We start from the raw sequence: 22,093 nt of genomic DNA, 5'->3' as shown, positions 1-22,093 counted from the left end.
CTGTGGGAGAAAGTTTTCATCTTATTTTATGATTAATATGTTAATATAGTAATCCAGGTACCTTAATTACTGAAAGACAACATGAATCACATCAGTAACATCAAGAAAGTGCATTTCTTCAGTGTACTATTCATTTCTTATCTTTATCTTAAACACAGAGGACAAGTCAGAGATTTAGGCTGTTAGGAAGTCAACTTGTTACAAGCAGTTATATAAGAGTGTCATCCCTTCCTCCTACAGTAATAGAGTAGGAAGGAGAAGAGGAAGGAGAGAAAACACCGGGAATTAAAATGTTATGTCTTAGTATGATCATTTTGAATTCAAAAAGACACAAAGGGAAGTTAATTTTAGGGTGACTGTTTTAGGTTTAGAGCTAAAAAAAGGTACACATTTTTAAAGTGTTAAAATGTTATCATCCAAGGAGTTACAACATTTTTTTCTGGTCCTAGGAAATACCGAGCTAATGTTTTCTTGGTTGCGCTTAGCTCTCTCCATCTCTGGAGTGACAGGTGTTGGGGTGGCCTTTCTCATGTTCTCTTTGTACAAAACCTATGGGATCCAAGAAAGCATCAAGATATCAGAACTCAGACAACCATTTCTGAAACTCAATGCTTAACTGGGGTTACTGTTCAGTATGATCACTGCAGAAAAGAAAGCACCCTAGGAGAGGAAATTGTTAAAATGTTATTCCATAAAGCAAAAGAATTCTTTTTACAGGAAAAGCAGGTTTTTTTTAATTGGAGGGAAAAAGGAGGAAGGGAAATGCAGAGAAAAAGGTTGTTTGGAAAACACAGGATGAATTAGGTGCAGGAAAAAAATCTGGCAGGCTCGTTACTTTCAAAGATTTTTTTTTCTCTCTCTTAAAATACCGAGCTAACGTTCTCTTGATTGCGTCTGACTCTCTCCATCTCTGGAGTGACAGGTGTAGGGGTTGCCTTCCCCAGGCCCTCTTTGTATAATACCTATGGGATACAAAGATGTGTGCATCCAAAGATCACTGAGGGCAGCTACCAAGACATCATTTAATTAATCCCACTTAGAAAAGTTACTTGTTTTAATTCACCTTTGTGAGTGAGAACAGCACTTTGGAAAAACACTATTAAAAAGTTAATGTACAAGTTAAAGACTTGGTTGTAATATTCAAAAGGGATTTAGGTACAACAGTAAATTTTGCATGGGTATGTCCGGGAGAAACCCCACAAAACAACTTGGGATGGGTTAGGAGCAGACCAAACTGCAGTGGTTATTTTGCAAATTATGAAGCACTTTTCTTTTTCAAGACAATACCGAGCTAATGTTTTCTTGATTGCGTTTGACTCTCTGCATCTCTGGAGTGACAGGGGTTGGGGTGGCTTTCCCCACATTTTCTTTGTACAAAACCTACAGGATATCATGGAATGCAGAAATCCAAAAAGAAAAGAGAAGGCATATTACCAAATGATCATACAAACAAGCATAAACTGCTGTTTAGTTGACCACAATGGAACACTTGAGACATAAGGAAGGTTAGGATGGAAAGGGTGTGTTAAGAGGTATCTAAAATGAGTTGCACTGCCCTAGAATCTAGGGACTCAAATCAGACTGCAAATTCACAAGTCTTTCCAAGACAAGAAAGATCCAGAAAACCATGCCCAATGACAGAAAATTGCCTCCCTTCTGGAAGGGATTGAATGATCACAAAAGAGGTTTTGGTCTTTTTTCTACAAGACATAACCCCCATTCCTATCTTTTAGTGATTTTTCCACTTTTTTCCCAAAGTGCTATAAAGCCTGGGCTCCACTATTTTATATAGAAGAAAAATTTTTGAACTTGTCTCAAAATGTAACCTGGACCTTAAAGTTAACTTGAAAAAAAAAAAAAAAACCCAAAAGACAAAAAAATAGAGGAGAGGAAAAAAATCTATTTTGAATTATTTTAGTTTTTTTTTTTGGCAAGGCAATGGGTTTAAGTGGTTTGCCCAAGGCCTCACAGATAGGTAATTATTAAGTGTCTGAGGCCAGATTTGAACTCAGGTACTCCTCACTCCAGGGCCAGTGCTCTATCCACTGTGCCACCTAGACACCCCCCCATTTTGCATTATTGTTGTGATGGGATTTTGCAAATTCTATTACAAAACAAAGAATTGTTTCCTTCCTTTCTTCGATTACCATCTATAATCTCCCTTTTTCCTTTGTCTAAAATAAGACATTTCCATAAGAGATACAGGCTTTGAACTCTTTTCCCCTTTATCATCAAGAAAAACTGTTGAAATGAAAAACCTTAGTGTTTCCCCTTCTCCAGGGAACTTGGAATAAGGGATATAATAATAGGGAGAAAGGATGATTCTGACAAGACCTTTAAAAAACTTATCACCATAAACTCTGAGGGCCACAAGACCTGAACTTGAAATTGTACTCTCCCTCCCATGCTGTAAGATCTGGTCCTTTCATCAAGGATAACAAAGACAGTGTACAAATGAGATACAGTTAAGACCTTAGATATCTAGACCAAAGAACAAGCTGTTTATTTAGATAAAATTTTAAAATTTTACAAACATATTTGGTTAGGATGTTACTCAGAAGAAAATTACTTTTTTTCCTTTCATATTTTTGTCACCAGAATCTAAAACTATTAGTGATTTTATGTTACTCTCTCTACAGGAGAGGTATAGGAGTTATCCTCAAGCTCTCTTTGTATAAAATGGAGAGGTAAATGAAAAGCCAAAAGTTCTGAGATTAAAAATGAACATATCACAAAATATTCAATCTTAATATTTTTGAAATTCTCAAGTTAAATAGTTTTTTTTTTAATTTTTGGATGTTTTTCCAGAATTTCAAAGCACATTGAGACAAAGAGAACTTTGGAGAGAGGGGGAGAAGGAAAGTGTGGGGAGAAGATATGGTATTTTATAGGAAAATTTGTTATTTCCACTAGTAGGGCTTAATATTATGGATTAAAACAATCTTATTAACATAATGTTAAAGTTAAAAGTAGTCCTAAAGGAAACAGCAGCAAATGGGCTAACAAAAGTCACGCAAATTTATCCTTTCTTTTTTTTTTAAAGCTAGAATTAATTTGTGTTATTTTTAAATTGTTAAAAACATGGGGCTTTGTTTTTCTTTCAAAGTACCGAGCTAATATTTTCTTGATTGTGTTTGACTCTCTCCATCTCTGGAGTGACAGGTAAGGGAGTTCCCTTGCCCAGGTTCTCTTTGTATAACACCTGCATGAGGAGAAATCAGCCAGAAAATCAGGAATGAATAAGATTCTTTAGTTCCTAAGCTTTTTGCATCAATTCAGTTTTCTTGCAATGCCACGGGATTGCATCTGACGTAAGGAGTAAGGAGGTTGATAAGGATCTAATAAGTTTTAATTGAAGAGGTTACTGGGATGTATGCTGCCTTTTTTTTTTATTTTAATAGCACTTGGCCCCTGAACATGATCATTCAGGGTATGAGAATGTTAGAAAAATCTTTGTTATTATCTAAAAATTAAGCACCTCTTTCCCTTTCAACAAAACCAGCAAAATGTTTTGTTTTCTTTAAAGGGGAAAAAATTGGGTCAGTAGGAGTATTATGGTAAAAGGAAGGGATCTCTTTTTTTTCTTTTTCTGTGGGAATGATATTAAAAAGCTAAGGAAGGCAAGTATTTTTTAAAGCTGTTAAGAGCTAATTTTATTATAATGTTAAATGGCATCTTTTTTTTTTACTTCTTTGTAAAATACCGAGCTAAAGTTTTCTTGATTGTGTTTCACTCTCTCCATCTCTGGAGTGATGGGGACTGGGATTCCTGTCCCCAGATTCTCTTTGTATAACACCTGTGTGACACAAAAAGGCATCCAGAGAAAAAGCAACAATCAATACAAGCCACTATTTCTTTTCTGGGATGGGGATAGGGGAGAGAAAGTTTTTTGAGTTCCTCCCTCCCCAAATATCCCTTTTATGTATTAGAAAAAACCAAGTACACCATAAGTAACAAAGAATTAAGAAAAACAATGAAGAAGAAAAGTATTTTTGTTTGTTTTTGCCCTTGTGAGCAATCAAATCTATGCTGTAAATTCATTAGCATTAATATCTTTTAGTTAATTTAATTTCACTCCTCCAGCATGTTATAATAGGAAAATATACTCAAAGAAAAAAGGAAATATTAAAATAAAATGTGAAGATAATTTTCAAATGGGAAATATCATTGACAAATTATACTATGAAAATTTGGAGCAAATATGCATGCTGCATTATTTACTTAGTGTTCATTGATAATTTTCTCTCAAGTTATCTTACTTTAAAACAATGTTGGAACATTTCTTTTTTGGTTAAAATAAATGTTAGGGACTTTTTTTTTTAAGCAACCTAGATTAGATGTTCATGACAAATTTCTAAAACTTAATTTACAAAATATTATGAAAGACAGATGTTGGAAACCCAGGCTCCAATTATTCATAGTTATAGAGAGATAAGGTTAGAATAAGACATGAAGCCAAAAAAAGAGAGGTCTTGCCACAGTGTTTTTTTATGAGGTTTCAGGTCAAGTTTTATTATCTATGTTGACCAAAGCAGAATAAAGGGAGGATTTCAGCCTGTTAAATAACTGGCAGTTTAGTTTTTAAAATTCAAAATGAGAGAAATTAACATTTTTCTGAAGCAAGGGAGAATTGAAGATCTCCAAAGGATCATACCAAAATTTTAACAAGAAATAGCATGTTAAAGGAAATCAGATGAAATGGCAGTTTTTAGTCAGGAGGAAGAGATACAGGTATTTTATTTGGATAAGTTGATTAGACTAAGACTGGAGATTTTAAAAAATCCATTAATTTTAAAGAGCAATAAAAACAACCACTGAGATTTTAAAACAGGATTTTTTTTCTTTTTTAAAATACCGAGCTAAAGTTTTCTTGATTGTGTTTGACTCTCTCCATCTCTGGAGTAATCGGGATTGGGGTTCCTGCCCCCAGGTTCTCTTTGTACAACACCTGTGTGATATAAAGAATCCAGGGTTGGGGGAGAAGAAGTAAAAATCAGCATAAGTCTGTGGGCCATCTGGTTGGAAATCTAATAGATTAGTTTGAAAAAAATAAACATTCTCACTCATTCCCTCTTTTTAGTTGAGATCTAGGTCAGATTATCATTACCCAAGGGAGATTCAGCTCCTGAATCTTACATTATATAAATAGATTGGGGGGGGGGGGTTTCCCCTCTGGAGTAATTCAAGAAAAGTCTATGATAATTTCAAAAAGAAATCAAAGTTGAATGGAATTTGGGGAAAATATTGTATATATTCTCTGAGAATAAAAATTAATATTGACTTTATGGATTAAATTGATTATAGTTGGTGAAATAGACCAAAGAACAGAAGAGAACAAAAAGATAGGGGATAGCTGGCAATTATGAAGTGAATTTAGGAATTTCAAAAATATTTGAAATTTTTTTTAACTCTAATTCTTACCAGCTAATGTTTCTTTATGGATTACTATGTGAAAAAAAAATCTATCCTTAACCCCTAGATTCATTCAAGCCTTAAATATTTATTTTTATAATAATCTTACTATAAGGAGAAAAAGAACTACTTAAAAACACATTTGGAAAAGTTTAAGACAGAGTGGACACAACCAGAAAAGTTATATAAAAGTACAATGAAAAATCACCAGAATTAACAATGGTTAGTAATAGATATGGAAAATGATATCATTGAAATGAGTTGGTTTTACTGAGGGTGGAAGTTTTAAGATGAAAAATCACATTAAAATTAGAATTGAAGGAAATTTATCCACTGACTCTGACAACCCCCCCCATCATACCTCAATAAAAGAAACACATCTATTTTTCTTATTGATATTTGATTCTCTGTCTCTGGAACAATAATTACAGACAGGAGTTCCTATAAACAGTTTTCATTGTATATTTGTGTAATAGAAACTTTTAACAAAAGCGATGATAAAGAAAAGGACTATATATATAAGATGCCACAATTTGGCCTCCTTAATTGGACAAATGAAAAGAAACTGGATTCTTTCTGTGAAAGACTGATAGTACAAAAACACGTACCACAGTAGAATGATTATAACCTTAAACATTTACTCTCTTTGGGAAAAAAAAATGCTACTTTGTGCTTCAGAGACTGTGGTTAATATTCTGTCAGTCAGCAGTGACAATGATTACAATCAGGATCAACGTTCCTGATATTCCTGAGCAAAAGCCCATTGATTGTTTTCACATATTGACTTCCAATCCAATTTTTTTTCTAATTCCAATTTTTTTTATCAGTTCCAACCCAGAATCAGAGAATAAAAACAAAAACCAAAGACAATTTGGAAACCTGGATTGTAAGATTTAGAAAATAAAGATACTTGTATTTTAAAACTTCCAGAGGCAAAAATGATAGAAAAGGAAGGAAAGGAACCAGTTAAGAGGACTAAAGGAGGATTATGGAAAATAAAGTGGCAATAATAAAAGGGTGAGTAAAAGGTCTTAAAATCAGAGAGTTCAGATAGTGAAAGGAGAAATTTTCTTTCTTTTTTTGTTAAGTTGATTACATGAAAGGATAGGGAATGGGAAAATTTTTAAAAGTTAAGAGGAAAGAAAAGGTGGGGAATTTTTAATATGATTAAAGGGAATTTTTATGCTTCCAAATACCGAGCTAAAGTTTTCTTGATTGTGTTTGACTCTCTCCATCTCTGGAGTAATCGGGATTGGGGTTCCCTTGCCCAGGTTCTCTTTGTACAACACCTGTATGATATAAAGAATCCGGGGTGGGGGGAGAAGAAGTAATAATCAGCATAAGTCGGTGGGCCATCTGGTTGGAAATCTAATAGATATCTTTCAAAGTTTAGTTTGCAAAAATAAACATTCTCATTCATTCCCTCTTTTTAGTTGAGATCTAGGTCAGATTATTATTACCTAAGGGAGATTCAGCTCCTGAATCTTATATTATATAAATAGGTTGGGGTTTTTTTCCCCCTCTGGAGTAATTCAAGAAAAGTCTATGATAATTTCAAAAAGAAATCATAAAGTTAAATGGAATTTGGGGAAAATACTGTATATATTCTCTGAGAATAAAAATTAATATTGACTTCATGGATTAAATTGATTATAGTTGGTGAAATAGATCAAAGAACAGAAGAGAAGAAAAGAAAAGAAAGGGGATAGCTGGCAATTATGAAATGAATTTAGGAATTTCAAAAATATTTGAAAGTTTTTTTAACTTTAATTCTTGTTACCAGTTAATGTTTCTTTATGGATTACTATGTGAAAAAAAATCTATCCTTAACCCCTAGAATCATTCAAGCCTTAAATATTTATTTTTATAATAATCTTATTATAAAAAGAAAAAGAACTACTTAAAAACCACATTTGGAAAAGTTTAACACAGAGTGGACAAAACCAGAAAATTTACATAAAACTACAATGAAAAATCACCAGAACTAACAATGGTTAGTAATAAATATGGAAAATGATATCATTGAAATGAGTTGGTTTTACTGAGGGTGGAAGTTTTAAGATGAAAAATCACATTAAAATTAGAATTGAAGGAAATTTATCCACTGACTCTGACAACCCCCCCCCCCCCATCATACCTCAATAAAAGAAACACATCTATTTTTCTTATTGATATTTGATTCTCTGTCTCTGGAACAATAATTACAGACAGGAGTTCCTATAAACAGTTTTCATTGTATATTTGTGTAATAGAAACTTTTAACAAAAGCAATGATAAAGAAAAGCACTATATATAAGATGCTATAATTTGGCCTCCTTAATTGGACAAATGAAAAGAAACTGGATTCTTTCTGTGAAAGACTGATAATACAAAACACTTACCAAAGTAGAATGATTATAACCCTAAACATTAACTCTATTTTAAAAAAAAATGCTACTTTGTGCTTCAGAGACTGTGGTTAATATTCTGTCAGTCAGCAGTGACCATGATTCCAATCATGATCAATGTTGCTGATATTCCTGAGCAAAAGCCAATTGATTGTTTTCATATATTGACTTCCAGTCCAATTTTTTTCCAATTCTTTTCCAATTGCAGTTTTTTTTTATCAGTTCCAACCCAGAATCAGAGAATAAAAGCAAAAACCAAAGACAATTTGGAAACCTGGATTGCAAGATTTAGAAAATAAAGATACTTGTACTTTAAAACTTCCAGAGGCAAAAATTATAGAAAAGGAAGGAAAGGAACCAGTTAAGAGGACTAAAGGAGGATTATGGAAAATAAAGTGAGACAATAATAAAACGGTGAGTAAAAGGTCTCAAAATCAGAGAATTCAGATAGTGAAAGGAGAAATTTTCTTTCTTTTTTTTTTGTTAAGTAGATTACATGAAAGGATAGGGAATGTGAAAATTTTTAAACATTAAGAGGGAAAAAAAAGGTGGGGGATTTTTAATATGATTAAAGGGAATTTTTATGCTCCCAAATACCGAGCTAAAGTTTTCTTGATTGTGTTTGACTCTCTCCATCTCTGGAGTAATCGGGATTGGGGTTCCTGCCCCCAGGTTCTCTTTGTACAACACCTGTGTGATATAAAGAATCCGGGGTGAGGGGAGAAGAAGTAAAAATCAGCATAAGTCTGTGGGCCATCTGGTTGGAAATCTAATAGATATCTTTCAAAGATTAGTTTGAAAAAATAAACATTCTCACTCATTCCCTCTTTTTAGTTGAGATCTAGGTCAGATTATCATTGCCCAAGGGAGATTCAGCTCCTGAATCTTACATTATATAAATAGATTGGGTTTCTTTTTCCCCTCTGGAGTAATTCAAGAAAAGTCTATGATAATTTCAAAAAGAAATCATAAAGTTAAATGGAATTTGGGAAAATACTGTATATATTCCCTGAGAATAAAAATTAATATTGACTTCATGGATTAAATTGATTATAGTTGGTGAAATAGATCAAAGAACAGAAGAGAAGAAAGGGGATAGCTGGCAATCATGAAGTGAATTTAGGAATTTCAAAAAATATTTGAAATTTTTTTAACTTTAATTCTTGTTACCAGCTACTGTTTCTTTATGGATTACTATGTGAAAAATAAATCTATCCTTAACCCCTAGAATCATTCAAGCCTTAAATATTTATTTTTATAATAATCTTACTATAAGAAGAAAAACAACTACTTAAAAACACATTTGGAAAAGTTTAACACAGAGTGGACAAAACCAGAAAAGTTACATAAAAGTACAATGAAAAATCGCCAGAATTAACAATGGTTAGTAATAGATATGGAAAATGATATCATTGAAATGAGTTGGTTTTACTGAGGGTAGAAGTTTTAAGATGAAAAATCACATTAAAATTAGAATTGAAGGAAATTTATCCACTGACTGACACCCCCCCCCCCATCATACCTCAATAAAAGGTACACATCCATTTTTCTTTTTTTTTCCTTTTTCTTTTTTCTTTTTAGATTTTTCAAGGCAATGGAGCTAAGTGGCTTGCCCAAGGACACATTGGTAGGTAATTATTAAGTGTCTGAGGTCGGATTTGAACCCAGGTTTTCCTGACTCCAAGGCTAGTGCTCTATTCACTGCGCCACCTAGCCACCCTTTTTTCTTTTTGTTTTTTTACATTCGTTTTTCTTATTGATATTTGATTCTCTGTCTCTGGAACAATAATTACAGACAGGAGTTCCTATAAACAGTTTTCATTGTATATTTGTGTAATAGAAACTTTTAACAAAAGCGATGATAAAGAAAAGGACTATATATAAGATGCCACAATTTGGCCTCCTTAATTGGACAAATGAAAAGAAATTGCATTCTTTCTGTCAAAGACTGATTAGAACAAATCACTTACCAAAGTAGAATCATTATAACCTTAAACATTAACTCTATTTGAAAAAACAAATGCTACTTTGTGCTTCAGAGACTGTGGTTAATATTGTCAGTCAGCAGTGACCATGATTCCAATCAAGATCAATGTTACTGATATTCCTGAGCAAAAGCCCATTGATTGTTTTCACATACTGACTTCCAATCCTTAATTTTTTTTTATCAGTTCCAATCCAGAATCATAGAATAAAAACAAAACCAAAGACAATTTGGAAACCTGGATTGTAAGATTTAGAAAATAAAGATACTTGTACTTTAAAACTTCCAGAGGCAAAAATGATAGAAAAGGAAGGAAAGGAACCAGTTAAGAGGACTAAAGGAGGATTATGGAAAATAAAGTGGCAATAATAAAAGGGTGAGTAAAAGCTCTTAAAATCAGAAAATTCAGATAGTGAAAGGAGAAATTTTCTTTCTTTTTTTTTGTTAAGTAGATTACATGAAAGGATAGGGAATGGGAAAATTTTTAAAAGTTAAGAGGGAAAAAAAAGGTGGGGGATTTTTAATATGATTAAAGGGAATTTTTATGCTCCCAAATACCGAGCTAAAGTTTTCTTGATTGTGTTTGACTCTCTCCATCTCTGGAGTAATCGGGATTGGGGTTCCCTTGCCCAGGTTCTCTTTGTACAACACCTGTGTGATATAAAGGATCCGGGGTGGGGGGAGAAGAAGTAATAATCAGCATAAGTCGGTGGGTCATCTGGTTGGAAATCTAATAGATATCTTTCAAAGATTAGTTTGAAAAAATAAACATTCTAACTCATTCCCTTTTTTTAATTGAAATCTAGGTCAGATTATCATTACCCAAGGGAGATTCAGCTCCTGAATCTTACATTATATAAATAGATTGGGGGGTTTTTCCCCCCTGGAGTAATTCAAGAAAAGTCTATGATAGTTTCAAAAAGAAATCATAAAGTTAAATAGAATTTGGGGAAAATACTGTATATATTCTCTGAGAATAAAAATTAATATTGACTTCATGGATTAAATTGATTATAGTTGGTGAAATAGATCAAAGAACAGAAGAGAAGAAAGGGGATAGCTGGCAATTATGAAGTGAATTTAGGAATTTCAAAAATATTTGAAACTTTTTTAACTTTAATTCTTGTTACCAGCTACTGTTTCTTTATGGATTACTATGTGAAAAATAAATCTATCCTTAACCCCTAGAATCATTCAAGCCTTAAATATTTATTTTTATAATAATCTTACTATAAGAAGAAAAAGAACTACTTAAAAACCACATTTGAAAAAGTTTAAGACACAGTGGACAAAACCAGAAAAGTTACATAAAAGTACAATGAAAAATCACCAGAATTAACAATGGTTAGTAATAGATATGGAAAATGATATCATTGAAATGAGTTGGTTTTACTGAGGGTGGAAGTTTTAAGATGAAAAATCACATTAAAATTAGAATTGAAGGAAATTTATCCACTGACTCTGACAACCCCCCCCATCATACCTCAATAAAAGATACACATCTATTTTTCTTATTGATATTTGATTCTCTGTCCCTGGAACAATAATTATAGACAGGAGTTCTATAAACAGTTTTCATTGTATATTTGTGTAATAGCAACTTTTTAACAAAAGTGATGATAAAGAAAAGGACTATATATAAGATGCCACAATTTGGCCTCCTTCATTGGACAAATGAAAAGAAACTGGATTCTTTCTGTGAAAGACTGATCAGAACAAATCACTTACCAAAGCAGAATCAGTATAACTCTAAACATTAACTCTATTTGAAAAAAAAATGCTACTTTGTGCTTCAGAGACTGTGGTTAATATTGTCAATCAGCAGTGACTATGATTCCAATCAAGATCAATGTTGCTGATATTCCTGAGCAAAAGACAATTGATTGTTTTCACATATTGACTTCCAATCCTTAGTTTTTTTTTATCAGTTCCAATTCAGAATCATAGAATAAAAGCAAAAACCAAAGACAACTTGGAAACCTGGATTGTAAGATTTAGAAAATAAAGATACTTGTATTTTAAAACTTCCAGAGGCAAAAATGATAGAAAAGGGAAGGAAAGGAACCAGTTAAGAGGACTAAAGGAGGATTATGGAAAATAAAGTGGCAATAATAATAAAAGGTGAGTAAAAGGTCTTAAAATCGGAGAGTTCAGATAGTGAAAGGAGAAATTTTCTTTTTTTTTTTGTTAAGTTGATTACATGAATGGATAGGGAATGGGAAGATTTTTAAAAGTTAAGAGGGAAAAAAAGGTGGTGGATTTTTAATACGATTAAAGGGAATTTTTATGCTCCCAAATACCGAGCTAAAGTTTTCTTGATTGTGTTTGACTCTCTCCATCTCAGGAGTGACTGGTAAGGGAGTTCCCTTGCCCAGGGTCTCTTTGTACAACACCTGTATAGCACAAAAAATCATCAACAATCACATCAGCACAGAGCCATGGGTAGGACAGGTCAGACTTGTTTTCAAGGACTATCATTCAAGGGGAATTTTCCATCTCTCAAACAGATTAAAACAATAGCCCCCAATCTGAGTTATTTTAAAGGTTGCCTCATCAATTCATTTATCCCTGCCTACAACAGTTTCTGGCTTACATTCCCAGAGAAACAGATAGATAGATTCTGGGATTTGTGCAGTTCCCAAGTTAAGAACATACATCTATGTTTTGACTGTGCTTTAACCAGATATCTAGATAGGCTTAGAGTTTGGAATCAGTGAGGAAAGCACTAGAAAGGGCATAGGGATCACCTAGTCCAGCCCTCTAATTTTATAAATGATGAAAAACAAGCCTGACAAGTGAAAGGACTTGTCCACAGACACACAATAGGTGTCAGAACCAGACCTTGAATCAAGTCTCCTGGCTTCCTCCACTATGCTTGCCTGCCTTTAATTGTTAGGAGTACAAATAACTAATAGGTAGAAAGACAATACCATGAGGTAGACAGACAGGCAGTAAGTAAGAATGTGCTAAGTTACGATAAATGCTGGATAGCACTTAAGGTGAGCGTATTCTGTCTAAGACAGAATCAATTCCCTATTTAAAAATAGAGAAAAATGTGGGAGAGAAAAGCAAGAAATATTAGCCCATATTTTCTGTCGACCCCAAAGTTTCCAAGAAAGACAATATAAACATCTTCTATGAATGGTTGTAGTAGTCATTCTATATGAATGACTGAAATCTGGAGATTTGCATCTCTGGGTGAAGTATTCAGAATAAATATTGGGAATCATGTTCTCCCAAAGGACCTGTGAAATACAAGGAAAGCATCCAACAAGGTGACAAAGAATACAATTCAAATTCTAATTTTTTTTTTTGTTAGCAGAAACATTAGACTTTAGACTTGCACAGCACAACTAACCACCATATTAGAAACATCTATTGTTATTTAAAGAAAACGAGAAAGACTACAAAGAATACTTTTTAAGGTCAATCATACACACACACACAATATATGTGTAGCATATATGTACATATATGTGTATGTACATATATGTTTGTGAATATATGTGTATGTGTACATATATTTATATACACACAAGGGAAGTTGTGGTTAAATTTCACTCCAGCACTGGATAATGTATATATATTAAAATAGACTTGAATTAAAAACTAAAGTATTAATTGATAACATTTCCTTGATTTTTTTCTTGTGCTTAGTTATTTTATAGGGATAAGATATTTGTCAAGGGTTAAGATTATTTTTAGCAAAATATAAAGGGAACTTTTTACCCCCCCCTAAGAAATACTGAGCTAACGTTCTCTTGATTGCGTTTGACTCTCTCCATCTCTGGAGTAATAGGTGTTGGGGTTCCAGTCCCCATATTTTCTTTGTACAATACCTGTGAGATATAAGACAGCACCCAAATAAACCCACTCAACTCAGGCACAGTAATTCAGGAAGTGAAGAAGAAAGAAGTGGGGAGTAGGAAAGATTTTTTGTTTGTTTTGTTTTAGTTGATTGGATTTAGTAGGAGAATAATTCTTTTTAAATTTTATTCCACACATTATGAAGATAAATTCTATAGTGATAATTATTTTTTGGATTATAAGTGATGTAAGAGACAATTATGATATAAGTAATAATGAGGAATTCCATGTTAATTTCACTAGGGTCTTCACACTTCTCAGTTACCCACAGTGTTAAGGAGTCACTAGGTGTCAAAGGTGGTTTGGGTCAGATGGTGACACACACACGGTTAGGCTGTTATTTTTTTTAAAAGGATGAGTTATGATGGTAAATTTTTAAAGGAGATTTGAGTTTTTGGTTTTTACAAATACCGAGCTAAAGTTCTCTTGATTGCGTTTGACTCTCTCCATCTCTGGAGTGATAGTAGTTGGTATGCCTGTCCCCAAGTTCTCTTTGTACATAACCTGTAGAATATAAGGAGGACACCCAAAATGATGGTAAGATGATTAGCCCTTAAAAATCATAAAGGCAGTATGGATATTTAGGAAGGAAGGAAATTAATTTGCAAAACATTCTATCATTCACATATGTTCAGACTGGAAAATTTATTAAAGAACTATTTCTCTTTCAAAAATGAACCTTAATTTTACTAAGAGGGAAAAGCATCTATTCATTGGCTATTGTCAATAATCAATGAAAAACTTCACCCATGGAGATGGAACTCAGTTCATTATGTACACTGCAACCTATAGTTCACTACTGGCTAACCACCACTACCAAAATTTCCCATTAAAAATAAATAAAACCATTTTGTTTAAGCAATATTTAACATACTGAACTTACTTTGCTCATTGTGTGATCTAGATAGGGTGAACAATGATGTAAATTAAGAATTTTTGGAATTCTTTGTATAAGTGGATTATCTACTATAAATTTAGCCTAATGGGAACAAGGGAAATTGATGAGCACCTTGGGGAAAATACTGCTAAATATCAAGCTAACTCTGTTCATATTACAGTGAAGGGGAGGAAAGGAATTGACTTTTACAAACTATGTGAATTCTCCATTGTTCTGCTATTTTGTTAACCCAGTTCTGTTTCCCTCTAGCTACAAGCAGTAATGACCCCTTGAAAACTCAAAGAATTCTAATGTGTTTATTTTAGAGGCATGGGTTAATTAGTAGAAATGTTCAATTTTTTTCCAGCTATTTATCTATGGATAGAAAAGAACTCTAGGGGGATGTAGGAGAAGGTAGCTTGTAGGAGAAGGAAAAAATATCCAGAGACATGTGGCATACAGAAAATGGTACTGGATTTGGGATTAGAAGACTAGGATTTTAATCCCTATTGTGTACTATATATTTTATTTGCTGTGACCCTAAGTAACTCATTTTAATTTTCTGAGCTTTATTTTCCTCATCTTTAAAACTGGAATAGTAGCAATTATTCATCCAATATTATTAATTGTTCTGAATGACTTATTAATGGGATAAAATGATTAAAGAATATTAGACATGGAATAGATATTTATTTACTCTATTTCTTTCATTTTACAGATGAGAAAACAAAGTCCCAGAGAAGTAAAGTGCCTTGCTCAAGGTCACACATATATGGGATGATCAACTGAAAAACCAGAATTAATATGGGTAACAGCCTAGATGCTAGAACCAAAAAGCATGACTTCAAACAAGATTTGCATACTTCCTTGCAGGGAGACTAGGTAACATAAAATCATTACAACCCTATGAGGTTAGTATTATTATCATTCCCATTTTACAGATGAGGAAATTGATGCTCAGAAAATTTAAATGACTTGCAAAGTCACTAGTGTGTGTGTGTGTGTGTGTGTGTGTGTGTGTGTGTGTGTGTGTGTGTGTGTGTGTGTGTGTGTGTGTGTGTCAAAGACAGGCTGTTTCTTCTGACTCTAGGGCTGGCATTCCCTCTGCTACCATCTCTAGATAATGGTTTTTGACTGTCTGACTCCCACCTTAAATTGAATTGTTTTGGTGCCCCCAAGGAATGTAACCCTTAGTGATGAAGGACATAGCCTATCTGGTAATAGAAAGAGGCAGTTACATAAACAAGTACAGAAAGTATTCATCACTACCGAGCTTATGTGCTTTTGGGTCTCCTTCACACGTTTCACTTCAGGAAGGTCAGGAATTGGGATTCCTTGTCCAATACTTTCCTTGTATTTCACCTGTAGTAACACAAATGGGAAATGATGACATACATGTTAGATGCATGTGTTCTGTCTAAAACTGGTTTTTGGTAATAAATTATAGAAGTCTACTTAATTCAAATTAGTTCAAGTCTGGCACTCCTAAATATAAGGTCTTTGAGCTAGAAGGAATTTTAAAGATCATGCAGAGCCCATTCCACCTCCAACTCCTTTTTTTGTTATAGAATAAATACAGATTTACTGAGCCAGATGTGAATTTTCAGAGATCCCTGAGTCCATCAACCTATCTCATCACAGGGCTGTACTTAAACTACCCAGAGCAGAGATGCATCCCTCTTTTTTTTTTTTTTTTTTTTTTTTTTTTTAGGATTTTGCAAAGCAAACAGGGTTAAGTGGCTTGCCCAAGGCCGCACACGGCTAGGTAATTTAAGTGTCTGAGACCGGATTTGAACCCAGGTACTCCTGACTCCAGGGCCGGTGCTTTATCCACTACGCCACCTAGCCGCCCCAAGATGCATCCCTCTTAAAAAAATACAATGATCCAAGATAATCCCAAAGGACTAATGATGAGGCATATTATCTGCCTCCAGAGAAAGAACTGATATTGACTGAATACAGATTGAAGCATGCTATTTTTCACTTTCTTTCATTAGTTTTTTTCCTTTTCTTTTATTCAAGGCTTCTTGTATAAAATGACTAATGTAGAAATGTTATACATCATTGCACATGTATAATCTATATATGATTGCTTGCTGGCTGGGCAGGGAGGAAGGGAAGGAGTGATAAAATTTGAAACTCAAAACTTTAAATAAAAATGTTAAAAATAGGGGAAAAATATATTCGGTAAAGTCCTTCAACTTTCTTTTAACTCCACAGATTCTTGGGGGGATATTAGGGGGCCATCAAGTTTAATGAGCAACTCTTTCCAGATCCTCACTATAACATCAGTGATACCTGTCTGCCTGAATTCGGCTTAAAGGCAGTGAACTCATTATGGGCCTTCTTCAGGCTGTTCATTCAGCATTTGGTATCTCAGTGCCGGAGTTATCCTTTGTCTAAAAACTTTTAAGGTCTTAAACATTTAGAAAACTCTTTTTTGCTTTAAGGAAACCAACAAGAGTTTAATTACACTATGAACATGAATCCTCCCGATTAGGATGGTGACCAGTGGTGGTTGTTTTAAGAATCTTAACTTACAAATCATAAATTATAAGATTTAGAGCTTGAAATGACTTAGCGGTCATTTGATCTCCTACCCTCATTTAATAGATGTGGAGAATGAGGTCCAGAGAGGTTAAGTGACTTAATGGAAGGGTATAGAGAAAATAAGGTTGTGAATTGAGCAAGAACTGTACAGTGAGAGTAATGAGGGGGACCCCCACCTAGTTTATCTGGGCTTGTACTCTATCTCCTTGGGGATTGGTATATATCCTGGCAGAGTGAATGCTGAAGGACTTGTCCTTTAGAACAAAATTCCTCATTAGCCTGGTGAGGGTGTCATTGTTCAGCTGAAGGCACAAGTCCTTCAGCCCTGGAAGCCCAAGAAACCATCATGCATACCTACATCCATTGGAGGGGTCCCAGTCCAACAGTGTTGGTTCTGAGTTCTGCTCAGAGAACCAAATAACTTATCAAAGGAAATAGAGAAATTTGTATAAAATTCATGATTTTTACCGAGCTAATGTGATCTTGCGTCTGTTTGACTCTCTTCATCTCAGGGGTCTGTCCGATAGCCGTCCCGGGAGAGATGCCCTCTTTATATAAAACCTGGTTGTTCAGAACAAGAACAGTGTTACCACAGAAGAAAATGGCATCTCACCTCTTCCTGGAGAATGACTAAGTTAAGAAGATTTCTGTGGAGGCTAGAGAACTTTCTTAGGTCTGTGCAGCCTCTGTGCAAAGCAATTATTATCACACTACTGTCAGTCAATTTTGGTATATCTTAGCTACTCAAGAAGCATTTACTATGTGGGAAGAGTCATGCTAAGTTCTGAAGATTAAAAACTAAATTGAAATTGCCCCTGCCCTCAAGGAATGAAAAAGCAAAATTTTATATATATAATATATAAGCAGATTTACTATTATATTTATAATAGTTACCTATTACTATTTGTAAAGCACTGTGCTAAGTGCTAAAAACATGTGGGAGAGCAAGATACTCCCTCCTCTCAAGGAGCAAACTTTCTAATTAGGAAGGTAACATATTCAGTTGGTAATACATTTAAAAGAAATAAAAAGTAATTTGGAGAAGGGGCACCCTAGCCATTGCTGGGGATGGGGGAGTGGAGAGGGGTGTTCAGGAAAGACATTTACTCCAGTTAAACTTAAACTTTTAAGGCAATTTCTCCTCCCCTTGCCCCACCCCACCCCCCAAACTAGGCTACCTGGTCAACACAGACCAGAATAACGCTGAACTTCATTCCCCACATAGAACACAAAATCTACTCTGAGAAACATGAATGAAGTCAGGACAGATGCAACATGTCCTCATACTTTAAAAGTGACTCTTTGGGGCCAGGGACACTAACAGCACATAACATCAAAGAGGATTTCAACTGATGGACCACAAGACAAAAACAGAGACCACAGGGCTGCTGCTTTGGGATTTAAAAGAAGAAAAGTTAAATTTGTTAGCATTTCTCAGTAACTTCAGATGTTCTTTGATGGAGCTTGCTTAGGTAAGACGTTTGGTTATCCTACTGTCAATTATTGGTATCAGCCAGGGTAGTATGGGGTTAATTGTTTGAAACATTAGGAAGTTAGAGTCATTGCAGATAAGTTTTCCTAAAATGAGGTTGGAATTACTTAGGTTAGCATTGAAATGGAAAACAAAATAAGTATACCGAGCTGAAATTCTTTTGATTTTCTTTAACACGCAGTATTTCTGGCGTGTCTTGTACAACTGTAACTTTTCCTTTAGCGTTTTTAAGATCACTCTGGTATTGGAGCTATAAAGAAAAAGTAAATAAACACCTAGTTACTAATTGAACATTCTTGTGGAAACCTGGGTCTTTCTTGTCCAAAAGTGTAACAAACAAACAAACAAACAAACAAAATCTTAATATGAAGTCTTATTTACCTGGAAAATATCTGAGAAATACTGATCTTAGCACCAAGAAAAAAAAAATCTTTAGTGAGAATTTCCAGGGGAAATTTATCATCAGAATTTAGTTTAATATTGAGGAACTAAGAAATGGAAGGAAGAGAAAAACACACACAAACTCAACACAAAGCCAGCTGTTGTCTATAGTTAGATCTCAGACTTGACAAAGACAGACTATCACTGAAATGGGATGGTGAACATTTATATTTGAAGAAATAAAAATATTAAGAGAAGGGATCTGTTCAAATGTCCACTTGACCTATTTTTTGCATTTGTGATAATCCCCAATCTAGAGTATCAGAGAAGGGAAAAGAAATGGACAATGATCACTGGACCCAAGTCCAGTGGCAGGAGAGTAATCATCATAAATTCTAAGATGCCCATTTGGACCCTTAACACTAAGGGTGTTGGCACTATTATTTAAAAAAGAAATGATTTTTTAAAAAATTATGAGATTAACAAACATTAACAAACACAAACATTTCAGGAAACAAAGAACAGAAAAGAGCGCAAATGAAACTGTAAATATGTTCTTTACTGGGTTTTTAAAATATCTATATCCATATCTATATAGATATAGATTATATAGATATATAGATAGATATAGATATATAGAATTTCAAAGTGTGCATTAACTAGGAGAGTGACAAATTTTTCTTACCTATGCATTCCCTTCTGAACTGCCCTTTCCTATATTCAAGGTGTTTTTCTCAAGTTTTATAGATATGCTTTTCTTCCCTTTCTTGTATCACTATCATTACTCACTATGACTCCTCCCTCTTACCCTCCCATCCCCAAAGTAGTCTTCCCTTCCAACTCATAAGATATATGTACAATCAAACCAAATGGTCTTTGAATGAACTGAACACATACAAGGCTGAAATTCTTCTGGTTCTCTCGGACTCTCTGCATCTCTGGAGTCTCCAGCACCGTCTCATAGTAGGACATGCACCTTTCTGCATCCTCTTTGTATTTTTTCTGTAAATATTATCCAAGGGGACAGAGTGAATAGCAGAACTGTGTGATAACATGTTGATGTGTGGGGCCCAGAACCTTAAGAGGGCACAACATATGGGATAGTTTATAGAGCTGGAAGGAATCTCAGTTCTTCTAACCCCAAATTCCTTATTTTATGGATGGGGAGATTGAGGTCCAGAGAAGTTAATTGGCTTGCCTAAAGTTTCAGAGATAGTTAAGTGCTGGAGCCAGGATTTGGATTCTGACCCTTTGCCTCCATATCTTGCACTCTTTCCATTGCCCTGCTCTTGAATCTGGGATCTCTTTTTTCCTTACTGTTTTCAGAAGTTGTGAGTCTACAAACTCAAACTTTCACAGCAACCCAAGCATATGTCTTCGTAGAATTGTTGGGGGTGGGCAGTGAGCATACCACTGTGGTTTATGCTTCCCTATAGATCCAGGGATGACAGTTGTCTAAGACAATGAGTCTTTATATAGTCTTAGTCCTTAATTCACTGAAAGACTGGTTAACAAAGATGGTCAGAGTTGGGTCTACAAAATTTGAGTACCTTTAAATCTAGTAACTATATGTAAGCAATTGTTATATCTTTAACCAAATCTAAACTAATAAGTCTAATAACAAAGGGAAGAGGCCAAGGAGGCTCCAGAATGATGGAGAAAGGGATTGCTACAGACTTATCTCTATCTTTCCTCCATGTTATTTTAGTTTGGTCTCTTTCTGGTTCTAATCTTTTGCTCCACCAAATGTCTAGGGTGGATGTGGGGAAGGAGTCTGGTCACTGCTGTGCTAAGAATTTATCTGCTTCCTCTAGAGAAACCATACTAATATATATATATATTATAAGTTATAAGAATGGAAAGTGATATCAGTTCCAATGGTTGTTATACTGGAGTTAAATTTTTTGGTTTTTTTGTTTTTTCAGGGAAAAACAGATAGATTTTTTAAAATGGAGATATGGATTATTTACTGAGAAGTGATTGCTATATAGAACAAACTATATTAAAATAATAGCAAAGAATATATATTAATAAAATTATATTGAATTATATCACAACTTAAATTTTAATTTGTTTATGAGAGTTACTATTTGGCATATATCTCATGGAGGTCAAGGATGGGATTTCTGGTTCTCATGTGCAAGAATTTTGTAGCAGCCCTTTTTATTGTGGCATGAACTATGAAAAAAATAGGCTATTCACTGTGGAATGGATAAACAAATTCTGATGTTGGAACAAAATGGAAAATTAATGGTAGACTCAGAGATTCAGAGAAACATGAAAAGACCTGGACAAACTTATTGAGAGTAAAATAAGTAAGACCAGAAGAATAATTTACATGATGACAAGAGTAATGTGAAAAAAATAGTTACTGTCTTGCTAATTAATTAATCTCGTTTCATCTTCAATAAAATGTTTTTTCATGTGGATAGTATTGCCACTTACTTCATAAGATTGTTATAAGGATTAAATGAGATAAAGTGACTTGCCCACATACCTGCTAAGTGTTTGATGAACTCAGATCTTCCTTATTCTAGGTCCAATATTCTACTCTTTGATCTAGCTGGATCTAGATTAAATGTACCTCCCATCTCTTAAGGGAGTGGACTTAAAAACAATGAGATGTGCATTTTCCAACATTAAACTGCATTGATTTATTTTGCTTATTTATGTGTACTTATTACAAAGGAGGACTTCTACTTGGCGAGTATTTATGGGGGGTATTTTAGTGGGTAGTGAAAGATATATATACAGAAAAGCATTAATAAAGCATTAAAAAGAGTTTAACTCATTCAAAGGTAACAATAAGATTGTTGTATCAGCAAGGGGACTCAGAAGAGGCTTCTGCTAAGACTATTAGACCTTAGATGAAAAATGAATAAATTGGATCTTGTTTCGGGGTTAGGAAGTATTTGTCTGAAAACACACTACATCTGGATACTGTGACTATGATATACATCTAATCACATCTGGAGGAGAATGGCATAAAAATACAGATTAGATATGAGGTTAGAAATGAGTCCCAGTTAAAACTGTAAATTAAGGTGTGAGAATAAAAATTAAATTGAGCCTTGTGGTTTTGAGGGAAATAGAGCTGAATCTAAGAACATGGGAGAAATAAGCAAATCCCCATAGGAATATTG

The 22,093-nt window shown here is 34.1% G+C and overlaps 1 protein-coding gene across 24 annotated transcripts in view; it reads right to left on the bottom strand.

Annotated features, from left to right (window-relative positions):
* Positions 1 to 22,093, bottom strand: part of LOC141507890 (nebulin-like) — a 266,955-nt gene that overhangs the window by 10,415 nt on the left and 234,447 nt on the right. For 4 of the 24 annotated variants that reach the window (XM_074215980.1, XM_074215990.1, XM_074215982.1 and 1 more), the window contains 16 exons: positions 19,848 to 19,952; positions 18,715 to 18,819; positions 17,546 to 17,638; positions 15,797 to 15,889; positions 14,062 to 14,154; positions 13,530 to 13,622; positions 12,084 to 12,176; positions 10,342 to 10,434; positions 8,397 to 8,489; positions 6,609 to 6,701; positions 4,856 to 4,948; positions 3,704 to 3,796; positions 3,110 to 3,202; positions 1,288 to 1,380; positions 870 to 962; positions 457 to 549 (listed from right to left, as the gene is read on the bottom strand). In XM_074215980.1, the coding sequence (XP_074072081.1) occupies positions 457 to 549; positions 870 to 962; positions 1,288 to 1,380; positions 3,110 to 3,202; positions 3,704 to 3,796; positions 4,856 to 4,948; positions 6,609 to 6,701; positions 8,397 to 8,489; positions 10,342 to 10,434; positions 12,084 to 12,176; positions 13,530 to 13,622; positions 14,062 to 14,154; positions 15,797 to 15,889; positions 17,546 to 17,638; positions 18,715 to 18,819; positions 19,848 to 19,952 (1,512 nt within the window). The remainder of the gene's footprint in view (positions 1 to 456; positions 550 to 869; positions 963 to 1,287; positions 1,381 to 3,109; positions 3,203 to 3,703; positions 3,797 to 4,855; positions 4,949 to 6,608; positions 6,702 to 8,396; positions 8,490 to 10,341; positions 10,435 to 12,083; positions 12,177 to 13,529; positions 13,623 to 14,061; positions 14,155 to 15,796; positions 15,890 to 17,545; positions 17,639 to 18,714; positions 18,820 to 19,847; positions 19,953 to 22,093) is intronic. The other 20 variants (XM_074216005.1, XM_074215987.1, XM_074215994.1 and 17 more) reach the window with 15 other exon arrangements.

This window comes from Macrotis lagotis, chromosome 1, assembly GCF_037893015.1.
Source record: "Macrotis lagotis isolate mMagLag1 chromosome 1, bilby.v1.9.chrom.fasta, whole genome shotgun sequence".
Lineage (NCBI taxonomy): Eukaryota > Metazoa > Chordata > Mammalia > Peramelemorphia > Peramelidae > Macrotis > Macrotis lagotis.
Note: the sequence above shows the minus strand (reverse complement) of the source record. Positions and strands in the feature narration are given on the sequence as shown.